At 42.4% G+C, this 12,546-nt stretch overlaps 1 protein-coding gene across 4 annotated transcripts in view; it reads left to right on the plus strand.

Annotated features, from left to right (window-relative positions):
• The window catches only part of fndc3ba (fibronectin type III domain containing 3Ba), a 97,113-nt gene that overhangs the window by 71,434 nt on the left and 13,133 nt on the right, over positions 1–12,546 (plus strand). For all 4 annotated transcript variants that reach the window (XM_028977408.1, XM_028977409.1, XM_028977410.1 and 1 more), the window contains 12 exons: positions 6–144; positions 669–722; positions 1,706–1,830; positions 3,798–3,972; positions 4,934–5,020; positions 6,052–6,190; positions 6,294–6,365; positions 7,296–7,414; positions 7,507–7,612; positions 9,025–9,197; positions 10,037–10,150; positions 10,513–10,662. In XM_028977408.1, coding sequence (XP_028833241.1) covers positions 6–144; positions 669–722; positions 1,706–1,830; positions 3,798–3,972; positions 4,934–5,020; positions 6,052–6,190; positions 6,294–6,365; positions 7,296–7,414; positions 7,507–7,612; positions 9,025–9,197; positions 10,037–10,150; positions 10,513–10,662 — 1,453 coding nt within the window. The remainder of the gene's footprint in view (positions 1–5; positions 145–668; positions 723–1,705; positions 1,831–3,797; positions 3,973–4,933; positions 5,021–6,051; positions 6,191–6,293; positions 6,366–7,295; positions 7,415–7,506; positions 7,613–9,024; positions 9,198–10,036; positions 10,151–10,512; positions 10,663–12,546) is intronic.

The raw sequence follows: 12,546 nt of genomic DNA on the forward strand, positions 1-12,546 counted from the left end.
TGCAGAGTGAATGCCATGTGTAACTCGGCGAAGGGTTTGTGCTCAGAGGCCGGGACCTTCACTACCCACAGCAGCACACCAGACTGCCCCCTCCCCCCCAAACTCTCCCATCGGACAAGGAGCTCGCTGACCCTGCAGTGGAAGGTACCCGAACTCCATGCAGACATTTACTGCACCACGTTTTTTTTGTATTTGAACTGTGTATTAGGGTTGCGTGCATTTAATCTTTTTCTAGTTTTGTCAATCAGTAAACCTGAGCTTTTCTTTTCTTCATAAATCACAGATACAGTTGTGTTAAACTCCACCTTAGCTCTGTACCTTGCAGACTGTGAATGTGCTACTTGTTAACTTTTGGCAAGAAACTTCACTCCATCTAAATGCAAACTGAGTTAAAGTAGAAAGTGAGATTTCCCCAGATGAAAGATAGCTGCAGTAATACCTCATTTCACCTCGAGCAGAGGACTGTTCATCTTTATTTAAGGCTGCTGTACAGACAGGAAGTTGTATGGGAAGGCTGGTCCATGGATGCACCGGGGCCTGATTTAAGCAGGAAATGAGATCCTGTAATGATATGCAGCACTTCTCCCCCTTCACATGACGGCCACATTCATTCATTCCGATTTTCCTCTCTCTCCCCTTCTCCCCTTCCTGCCTGTCTGTGCCTTCAGCCTTCAGTCGACAATGGATCAAAAATCACCAGCTACCTGTTGGAGTGGGATGAGGTGAGCCACTACCTTTTGTAATGAGCCCCATCTCTGGTCAGATGGTGGTTTGTTACCTGCTGTCTTTGACAGATTTATCAAAAGCCCTACTTTACTTTCTTTCTTCTCTGCCCATTCTATTTTCCAATTATATGATGACCTTGCCCTTAAAGGTTTAGACTCTCTTTATATATATTTCTCTCTGTCAGCCTTCATTGCTCCTGTCCTCTAGTGGATGTGATCATAAATCCCATATAAAACCCTTGGATTAGCTGGTGTTGACCGGCTTGTTTTTGTTATCAGCCTTTGATTTTAAGGGCTTAATGGCTGTGCTGTCATACACTAGATAGTTTAAGACTCAGACTTTAATTATTTTTTTTTACATATAATACAAACTCATCTTTAAAAACACTCACCGGATATCTGCTCTTAATGAAATGAAGAAAGTGAGAGAAGTTAGAGGGTTTAATCAGCTGTATTGACAGGATGGAACGACAGCTTGGGTGTTGTAATGCTAAAAGCATCAGTCAAAGTCAAGTAGGTATTCAAATTCAGCAACCACTGCTCTGCATTCTGCATTTTCTTTAATAAATATTTATGACTCTAAAATCTGATTGGCTCATTAAAGGTGCTCTTTTAATGTCAATTACAAATCAGTTAAGTAATATATTAATACAGAAGCCATTTATCTGTCACTTACATGCATGGTTTGTACTGATAAATTCTATAATTTCATTTCATTGCCCCCAAGTGATTTTTTTTCTCATTTATGTTGGATGACAGTATAATTAGACACTGTCGTCATTTGAAATTGTCATCAAAATTTTGGTTTATTTTGCATCCAAGTCTATCATCTACAATAACACACCTTTAATCTGTCTTTTATGTCTGACATGTAACCATAATTATTTGTATCTTAAGAGCTAATGAGTGGAAAGCATGTGAAGAATTAATTCCCTCATGAAGTTTGCTGAAAGCCGATTTCTAATGCATTTCCTGTGCAGGGAAAGAGGAATAACGTTTTTCGGGAATGCTACTTTGGGAGCCAAAGACATTATAAACTGGGCCGCCTGTATCCAGCCATGGCATACACGTTTCGAGTTGCGGCACGGAACGACATCGGAACGAGGTACGTAAGATCGCTGCACTGCCACTGCACGAGTGATGCTTGGTGCCTTGCCATCTGTGAAAACAAAACTGCTGCCGATGAACAGCGCGATAATGTCATTGTCCGTCACGCTGTAATGAAAGAGAAGATGGGAACGTCACCATGATTTAAGAGGGGAGCACTGATGGACCGAAGGGCGAGTGTCACTTTCTCTCCACATTGACTATCCTTTCTCTTCAACATCACCTACCACCATTAATGTTTAATTCCTTTTTTAATTCCTTTCCAGCCGCTACACTTTATCTTTTTTATCAGCCCGTCTCGCTCTCTCTCTCTGCCTCTCACACACACCCTCACACTGTTCTCAGACCGCACTCTTTCAGACTGAAGTATGTGGCATTCCTTCAGTAGTTGTTGTTTACTTCAACCCTATAACACTAACCTCAGGTCTATCTTTATTAAACTTAATTCCTCACATCCCACTCTCCTTTCACCCGTTCACCCAGTCTCTATCTTTCCAGTTCAGTCCAAACTCTTTCTATTAGTCAGTTTTTAGTTTGTCGTGTATCATTGGGGTTAAATTGGTCAAGGCCAGCAATAATTACGCTATTTATCAGAACATAGACCCTGCAAGGCATTGGTGACAAGTGCTTACTTAACCGGATGGCTTAGGGAGGTTGTGTGTCATTCAGGAAATATAACAATTTTGACTAAAGCTTTCGATATTACATTTTTAAAAACAATAACACAAAAGTGCGGTAAAGTTGGTGAGTGACAGCGAGGCAACCGGGTCATAAAAACTGACAGTAAATAAAATTAAAATTAAGTTTAGCGGAAATAATTTTTCAATAGGTACATTTTAAAATTTCCACCTAAGGGCTGTTGTAAAAATGCTGTGAATGGCGTGACGTGGCACTTCCATCTATACAAACACGATTTCTGCTTTCTACGCATCTGACAGAAGACTCCCATGTTCGAGAACAGCAGTTGGGTGTCTCCATTTGGAAATAATGCAAATGAACTCAATGAGCATGCAAGAGATGCATCATTTGTAAACTCTTTTACTGTCATCTCCAATTTTGTGTAGAGCTGGTCTCTGACTAGGATGAATTTTGCATTGGTGTCATAGGTCAGACCCCACACAGGAAGTAAACAAGCCCAGTTGCATTAATAAATTTGTGTTAATTTTGTTAAATTACTTTTAACGTGTTCATGTTGATGCCTTTATATATCACATTGGATTACATATTTAGGTTTGGGTGCATTATGAAAAATCTTGCTCTGCTTTTCTGCCTGTGTCTTTCAGTCACTCTCTGTTCCACTACTCTGTTGAGGAGAGATTGTGAGGAAGTTTTGAAGGTTAAGTAACGGGAAGTGAAGGGCCGCTTGCCACGTTCTTTATCAGCACGGCAAACGCCGCTGAATGACAGAACCTCGTTAAACGCTCACCAGCCTGCGATCGAGCGCAAACTCATTTTCGCTGAGGGTGCAAGTGACACTGGCTTGTAAACCTGCCGTGACTGGTTCATTTTTTTAAAGGATTGCATTCACACCAGTCAACGGAGAGGAGGACGGCTGGCAGCGTGAATATTGATGCTGTAATTCGTGCATTTTTCATTAAGCTGGGCGTATTGACGTGAGTGGAATGAAACCCGCCTGTGCGCTTTGTTGTTTTTCCAAGATTGAAGCATCCGTTGCTGTAATGCCGCTATTTTTTATAGGGGTTCAGTTTATGTGTGAATGCTGTTCCCATCTGGCACCACCGAGGTCCACGATGGTTTCAGTTTTAGCCCTGGTGCCTCTTTTAATGAATGAGCATTGTTGGGTCATGGATGCACACAAGATAAATATCATAATGTTACTGGATCACAGACTTACTCACATGAAACTCAAATTGGGGAAAAGTTTCAAAAGTGATCACTGCTTAACCAGACCAGTAAACTTGATCCTGATGATGATGATTATTCCCATGCTGTTCTGTCCCACAGTGGCTTTAGTCCAGAAGTGGTGTTCTACACAATTGGAAGCCTCCCTCATCTGCCTCTGCCTCCCAGGCTGGTGCGTGCCGGCATCACCTGGATCGCGCTGGAGTGGAGCCGGCCCGAGGGCTGCACGGCCGAGGAGCACATCACCTACACGCTGGAGATCCTGGAGGAGAACACAGTGAGCTTTAACTAGGGCGTGTGTCTATGTGACTTGAAGCAGCTGTCAGCTAAGATAAATGTTAACGCAGACTTGGCTAAAATTCAACAATAAAATGTGAACACTCAGGTTACAGTCAAAATGATTGTTTATATATGATATGGTCTTGGCAGCAGCAGTGAAAGTGTTCTGCTTTATATTTGATCAGGGAGGAAAGGGCAATGACCGCAATTTGACATTTTAAATTACATTTACATTTACAGCATTTATCAGACGCCCTTATCCAGAACGACTTACAATCAGTATTTACAGGGGACAGTCCCCCCTGGAACAACTTAGGGTGTCTTGCTCATGGACACAATGGTAGTAAGTGGGATTTGAACCTGGCTCTTCTTGTTCATAGGCGAGTGTGTTACCCACTAGGCTACTACCACCCATCACGCACAGGGTTTGAACTAATTTCTTTCTTTGACTAATTTTACAACAATGCTGTTGTGACAGCACTCCAGGATTCTTTTAATTTAGAGAACGGGAATAGTTTTCCAAAAGTCCTCATACAGCCATTCTTTCAATCGTAATAATCGTGATGCTGGTTATGATGATGAGAGTAGCGTGTAGAACCATGTTGAGACTTCTTCAATTATACAGTCTATTCAGTTATTTTAGATTATTATATGGTGAGATGGAAAAGTAAGTGTGCACATTAGCAGAATTGAGAACAACAGGAACATCAGGACCATGCACTTCTCACAAATCTCTAACCACTCCCGCTTCAGCTCTCCCACATAGTTAATTGAACAGTTTTTGCCTCTGGTTGGTCAGACGGCGTTCACATCTTTCCCCCTGTGCTAAAGGGAGAAAAAAGATCAGTACCAGTTGTCCCTCTAGGCCAGCGATCCGATCAGCCTTGAAGTAGCCTGTCTATATTCTGGTATATTAGACTTAGTCTGTAATTTAACTTGTGCTCTTTATTTCCCTGCAGGGAACAGAATTTCACCCAAAGTACACTGGAGAAAACTTGAGCTGTACTGTAGAAGGCCTGAGGAGGAGCACCCAGTATAAGTTTAGGGTAAGTGGACCAGGCTAGGTGAACTTGGATGGAGCAATTAAGCTTACAGCGGGCAAGGGCTCTCCAAAAAACATTTTAATGAGTCCTGACCAGATTGGCTCCAATTCCATTCCTTTTTTGAAATGCTGAAAGTTTGAGCTTATAGCAAAAAACACATTCTACTGTCTGGTTTAAAGCATTTTCCAAAAGATTAAAACGATCTTTATTCAGACTTCTCATCAGACAGATTAAGTGAAGTGCTGGTCGAGTGGTCAGGTTTGCATGAAACGAGTCCCATCAGAGCCAAGGAGGTTGCGGCGTTCTGACCATATTGAAGTCACATGGCTCTTTTGTGCGTTTGCAGATGAAAGACGTGTCTCTGTGTTTGTGCTCCGCGTGGTGAGGGGGCATCACAAAGGAGTAGCGAATCCAGCTTTAGTTGAACCTTTTAAACACGCGACTTGAAGCATGTTTTCTGTCTCTCCATGCTCCACTTTACAGAGTGTTCTCTCTCATTCAAAAAGCTGAGTGGTTTGAGGGGTTCTTATTGTCTTCCTAGCTGTTATAAGCTGTGGTGTATTTTGTCCCTAGCTCGCTGTCTATCTACTGGAAGTATACTCAAGAGACTACTAAGGTACCTGCCAAAGCAAATTGAATGACCCTGAAACACATTTAATGTGTAAATGTGGTCGGGGGGTAATTGCTGCTTCCACTAAATTATTGATGGTTGCAGGATCTTTCAGACTGCTGACTTCCTGTGTTTCTACCCGCTGCAGTGTCTAATGTTTACATACAGACTATCTACTCCCCAAGCCTACATTAGATAGTACAACTAGGCGTGGAAAAGCCTGTCAGATATTCACAACATGGGCTGAAACTGTGTTAAAATGGAACCTACAAGGTTTAGGCATGGTTTAGATGGGGATATGGCGTATTTCATTTCTGATACTCTGGGCGGTAATGCAGATGGCGGGAAGGGTAGTTGACCAGCTTAACCGGTCGAGTCCAGCAAATTTTCTCTGTTCATCCTCTGTTTTCTTCCTGCCTTGTAGCTCATTGCCTGTAACGTGGAGGGTCGGAGCAGCCCCAGCGAGGTCCTCGTCTGCAACACAAGTCCCGACAAACCTGGCCCCCCGTCCAAACTCTGTGTGAAGGGAGCCGTCACCCCCTACAGCTTTACTGTCAAATGGGGTACGACAGAACATTTTCTTCCTTTAAAATGCAGCTCTGTTTTTTTGTTCTGTGTATTTTTGGTCGTTGGCCTTTCATACTTTAGTAGTGCTTCTTATTTCAGATCCTCCACAAGACAATGGTGGCTCAGAAATCTTGACATACCTCTTGGAGATTTCAGAAGGCAGTTCTGATGGTATGTGTGTTGAACACCAGTGCCATTATAGGCCAAGTATTATAGCACAGTATTTCTTGCAATACCAATACCTACAGCTATTTTTAGAGCAATTGTGAAATGTTAAATACTTTTTGTGCCCTAACAAAACATATCAGAGAACATTCGATCCCCTCTCAAAGGCCACTTGACGATGTACTTTTATCCTGTCAGTAATTGCTCAGGTTGTATTTGCCCAGTGCCCATTAAAGCTGTACCAGTTTTCCATTCTGTATTCTAATAAACCATTCAAAGAAAATAATCACAGGAAACGGCACATAAGCACACAGACCCTGTGCACAATGTTGACAGAACCATTATACGGGAAAAATAGGTACATTAATAAAAAAAAATGTAGATACCAGCAAATTTCTCATAAACAGCTATGTTTACCTGACATATTGTCTCAGAGAGATACTGAACTAATGATTTTACAAGCAGTGCTAGGCTGTCTGATATTGACTGAGCACCATCAAAATACCATAACCTTGAACTTTATTTCTGAAATTTAATTCATACAAAAAATGCTGTCTTGCAACATCCTTCAGTTATCAGTCACATGTCGCTTTATGAGTGAAAGAAAGAAGATCAATTATAAATGTAGTTCTCAGTAATGACGTGCTGTAGATCCGTACACCAGTGCCATTTTTAAATCATGACTTGAGTCCACAGTTTATCTCTTTCAGATTAATGATAACTTGGATGTAATTGATTTGACTCAGATTAGAGCTGGTCCTGGTCCATTCCAGTAAAGGTCCAGCCACTTTTAAAGATCTATCCATATAATAAAATAACCCGCTTCAGGATACTTATTTGAAGTGTAGTGCACCTTTTGGCAAGTACAGACAAAAGAAGTGATTTACAATGTTGATGTAATATGAGAACATGGTTTGTGATCATGTATGTCTTCAGCCAACCAATGGAACATAACATACAGTGGGCCGGCCACAGAGTCTGAGTGTGATCACTTGAAACCTGGCACTTTGTACAGGCTGCGTGTGTGCAGCATCAGCACTGGAGGCCACAGCCAGGTACCCTGTCATTATTTACCGGATGTGCATTTTATCCTCTGTCGTGTTCAGGCTGTTTCCTCTTAACCTTTGTCCTGCGCGTGTGTGTACAGTGTTCTGAGAGTCTGCTGGTTCGTACATTAAGTGTGGCACCTGGGCCCTGCCAGCCTCCCCGTGTCATGGGCAAAACCAAACACAAGGAAGTCCAGTTACAATGGGGTGAGTATGCATGGGCACATTGTTTATTCAGCAGATTTGAAGAGCAATTGGGAGCACTGAAGTGAGCAGTCTTGTTCTAATGGAGGTGCAGTCGACGTGGAAATTGGAGGAGAGAAGGAGCACAGGTCGTAAAAAGATTTTAATGATTGTTACTAGTTCCACCATCATGTTAAGAAAATGAGAAAACAAGAGGCAGTTTGTCACTGTGAAAGTCTGATGGATGGATAGACAGTCATCTCAGGACCAAATCTGCTACCTACCACTGATACCTACCACTGATAGATCAATATTGAATAAAAATTCCACTATCAGTACAACACTTAATTTAATTTCTCAGCATATCCTGACACGACCCACTCTGGGAGTAGGTGGGAGTGCCAGGGGGTGGTTGGAGGATGTAGGAATGGAATAATCAGTAAGAAGTTCAGATTCATTTCTGACAATTGAATAAGTATTTTTCTCTTTTGGGATAAATCTGTAGTTTCAGGGGCTCTGTTCATTTCTGGCCTAACACCAATTAATTAAGGTGACCCTCTCCGTCCACCACTCACTCAAATACACCCAGTGTTCCCCTGCAGAACCTTCCTCTGCCATTTGTTCTGCGGAGTCCTGGGGCTGAAATAATTTCCCATCCTCTGATCTATAATTGGTTTGAAAGTGGGCTCTTTTCGTGCATGTATGAATCAGGTTGGAAGGCAGCATTCAGCATTTGTAACTGAATCCATTTAATGTCTGTGAGGAAACTTTGAAGTATCTGCTGTGCTGACTGGAAGTAATGAAGTGATCAGGATGGTGCGTTGTCAGCGGGCAGCTGAAATTGCAGTACGCAATTCTTAAATCAGATTCCTGTTATTTATTTTATTTGTTTGCAGACTGAAGAGATAATGAATTCAGACTTGAATAACATTGAGTTGTTTTAATTCTCCTGACCACCTGATTGACGACGTACACAGTGTCATTATAAGGCACGTCAGGCTGCAGCAAGCTTAGTTTTGTTTTAAACTAAAAATGATCTCTGCTGCATTTTAAATTGCAATGCCAGTAACAGATATGATAAGAAACAGATTTGATAAGAAGTTATAAAGAGACACAGCCACAGGGTTGCATGTGAAGTTTGCATGCTCTCACCATGGTGGTGCAGATTTCTTCCAGATTGTCAAGATTCATTTCTCCATCCAAAAGCATGTACACTAGGTGGATTTGCGACTCTAAACTGGCCATATGAGTGTGTGAGTGTGTGAGAGACCGGTGTGTGCACCTTCTTGAGTGCTGACGTCCTGCACTGGGTGAGTCCCACCCCCTGTGCCCAGTTTCCTGGGACTGGCTCCAGCAGGACTAACTGTTATGAAAAGTGATTGAGTTAGTGAGCAATTTATAACATTTTCTCCCGTCCCTTGCTTCTTCACTCTCAGACTGTCCGTCCTCTGAAGGCTCCTGTGGGGTGACCGAGTACAGTGTGGTGATGGGTGAAGGGGAGGCAGAGCCGGCAGAGGTGTACCATGGGTCTGAGTTGGAGTGCACCGTGGGCAGCCTACTGCCTGGCAACACGTACAGCTTTCGTTTACGCGCCGCGAATGATGCCGGGGTGAGCACAGAATCTGACACACTGCACCACTCATGGTCACATGTTCAGGAGATACAATCAAACAATTAACATTATATGTCATTATATCAGTTACTTACGTTGCATGTCATTCCTGCAATACGGAATGCCATGTGACCCCCCTCTTAATGGTAATGATCAGTTTTTATTTTCACATTTATCATATTAGTAGTCCATAGAGTATAGTACCGTGCACTGCTGTAAAATGAAAATGGTACACCATAAAGTGTGTACTTAGTTTTGCGGTAAGCTCACAAACCAGTGCCAACAGATTTAGGCAGATTTGGTTACTGCTATTGGGCTATGTGGCTCACTGGCTGCACCGACTCCCATGTGTCAGACGGCAGTGACGTTTCTCAGGGCAGAGTAGCCGTTTGCTATGAGGGTTTGTGCGATCCAGACCGGGCCTTGTTTTGCTTTTAGTCCCCGCCCGTGTTTGCTTGCCTTTAAAAAATATATATTTTGGTCATAGAACAAGAGGAGTCTCTTAGCTGAGAAATTGATTTTCCCCGGACCGATTGGGAGATAGCTGCAAAACGTGCTTAGTTTCAAAATGGGGATTTATTTCCTTTGTCCTTTTTCTTCTCTCCTTTGATTCAATTTTCTCACATCCGTTTTTTGTTGTTTTGGCCGCATCGTTCTGTGATTTCAACAAGGGCTCGGTGGGGGGGTGAGACATCGGCAGGTTGTGATAGCTTTCTTTTAGTGTTTTAGACAAAAGTGTAGCTGTAAGTGAGTGAAGCAGTGCTATGCAGAACGCAGGGTGGAGGTTTTGCTTTGCCCTTTGGAAATGAAACTACTTGATGTGTTGGTGTCTGCAGTATGGACCATTCTCTGAAGCCACAGAGGTGACAACTGCAGCAGGGCCTCCAGGCCAGTGTGGGGCGCCCTCACTCACTTTTACATTTAGCACCTGTGTCCTGGTCAGTTGGGAGGTGAGTCATGGTCATTATGTAGCATAATCTAGCTCTGATTGTCAGTCATTTTGCATTCCACTTCCTTTCTTTGTGATGTTGCTCGTATTTATTTTGGGCAGCTCAACTGAAAAGAATTTCACTGAAATGAAAATCAATACTCTTTTTCCACCAAAACAAAACACATTCTGCAAACAGGACATTTATAGGATGTTGTTAACTTCTATTAATAAATGGTGGCCTGATCAATTTTTTTAAAGGGTTTTTGGTCTCATTCCCTGCAGTACACATAAGACAAGATATCAGCATAATGATATGAGTATAATAAACATGTCTGGAGATGGGTCTGTCCACCGCCCTCATCTCTTCCTCTCGCTGTGCAGAGTCCAGAGACCTCTGGTGCCGACATCTCTGAGTACCGCCTGGAGTGGGGCCGGGACAAGGAGCCAATGGAGCTCATCTACTGCGGCACTGATACCCAGTGTGAGATCTCCGACCTGGCACCCGCAACCCGATACTGCTGCAGACTGCAGGTAGCCATTGTTGGGTTATAAACCATCAGCTTCTCAGGTTCTGCTGTACCCATGTTGGTGACTAAGGCAGCATTTGTCCCCGCATTTATCAAAACTAGGATGCTATAATACAAAAAGAAAATTCTGAAGATCCAAAACAGCATGCTGGCAGTAAAATTTCTTTCAAAACCATCTGGCTGCCCAGTGGCTTTATCCAAAAAAGCATGCTTTTTTGTGTGTCCAGAGGCTTTCAAAGACATATTTAATTTAACGTCTGTGGTTATGAACAGTGCACTGCGGAGGCGGCAGATACAGATTAGGTAGAAAAAGAGCAGAAACATTACATTAATGGTACTGCACACAACAAAATGTTTCCTCTGCTTTTAACCCATCACCCTTGGTGAGCAGTGGGCAGCCATGACAAGTGCACATGGGAGCAGTGTGTGGGGACGGTACTTTGCTCAGTGGCACCTCAGTGGATCAGGATTTGAACCGGCAACCTTCTGATTAAGGGGGCGCTTCCTTAACACACTAGGCCACTGCAGCCCCACTACTGTCATGCCCTAATAAGATCTCTGGCCCCCCGGTCACCTTCATAACTGCATATCAACTGAGTGAGATGACCCTGCAACACACGCCTTTGCAATTAAACCTGCCTTTAGCACCGGTAATGCTGTTCGGATTTCTATATATGGCTGCTCAGTTCTTTAAGAAAATGTGCACCATGGCTGTACAAAGTCTGGAATCACAGCCTAAACAAATTTGTTGTTGCTTGCTCTTCGTTCATGTGATTACTATGGGTTAGTGGAATTGTTATGTTATTGTCACAATGTAATGAGGGCATGAGGCACAAGTGCACAACTCTAACGCTTTAAGAAAACAACAAAAACCGAAATAAGCTGAAGAACCAAGCCTAATGTCACTCTAAAATGAGATTTACAATGAAATGACCAAAGCAGAAGAGGTACGTTGAGGTAATTAGCACACAGTCAAGGATGTGGCACCATCTGGTGACTCTTTTTTCATGATATTGTGCATAGATATTTGCAAAAAGAAAACTATACTCAGCCTCGCATTTGTTTGCATGGTTGCACATGTGTAGTTCACAGAAATTGCCAGAAGATTATTAACTATTTTCAACAGGCATTGCGACCGACAGCCCCTCCCCAGGCTATCTAATGGACCCAATGAGGGACACACTTGAAACATAATTGACTTTGCTATGTAAAAAGCACGAGTACTGTCTGGAAGTATTTAGGTTTGGGTCTGGTTATGGCTGAATTTTTATTATTTTAGTCATTTAGTAAATGATCAGTCAGCAAACACGAACTCCTGGTCTATTCTTTCCATATCATTCGCTGCTTGTAAATTTGTAAATTTGTAAATTTGTAATGGGTAAAATTATTTTGCTGGTTCTAAATTAGTTTTATTAAATGTAATAAGGAAAAATGTTAACTTTATTTGCACTTCTCTGTCACTGTCATTAGGTGATTTGTTTTATATATTGTGAGAGAGATGCGAAAATGCTGAGGAGGTGAAACACTGGTAACACTGATGCTTGTCAATTCTTAAACCTAAATGCATGTGAATGGTCTGGTAATTGAGAACTCAATGAGAAAAATCTTTGCTCAAGTATACGATGGCACTGCCGTTGTTTGCGTTGAATACTTTACTTTGTACGTCACGTGTGCGAGAGTACGCCGTGTTGATATCAGGACAGCTGTCTGCTGAATTTATGCACCCACTACATGATGCAGCAAGGTTTAAATGGAGCTACGCAGTGCTCACAGTACACAAATCAATATGGCAGTCACGCATTTCATTGAAGATATTGGCTGCCAGGAAGCCGGTGTAGTTATTATAAATGCAGACTTTGTGTTATATTGTGAGTTTTTTTTGTACGAA

This window comes from Denticeps clupeoides, chromosome 4, assembly GCF_900700375.1.
Source record: "Denticeps clupeoides chromosome 4, fDenClu1.1, whole genome shotgun sequence".
Classification (NCBI taxonomy): Eukaryota; Metazoa; Chordata; class Actinopteri; order Clupeiformes; family Denticipitidae; genus Denticeps; species Denticeps clupeoides.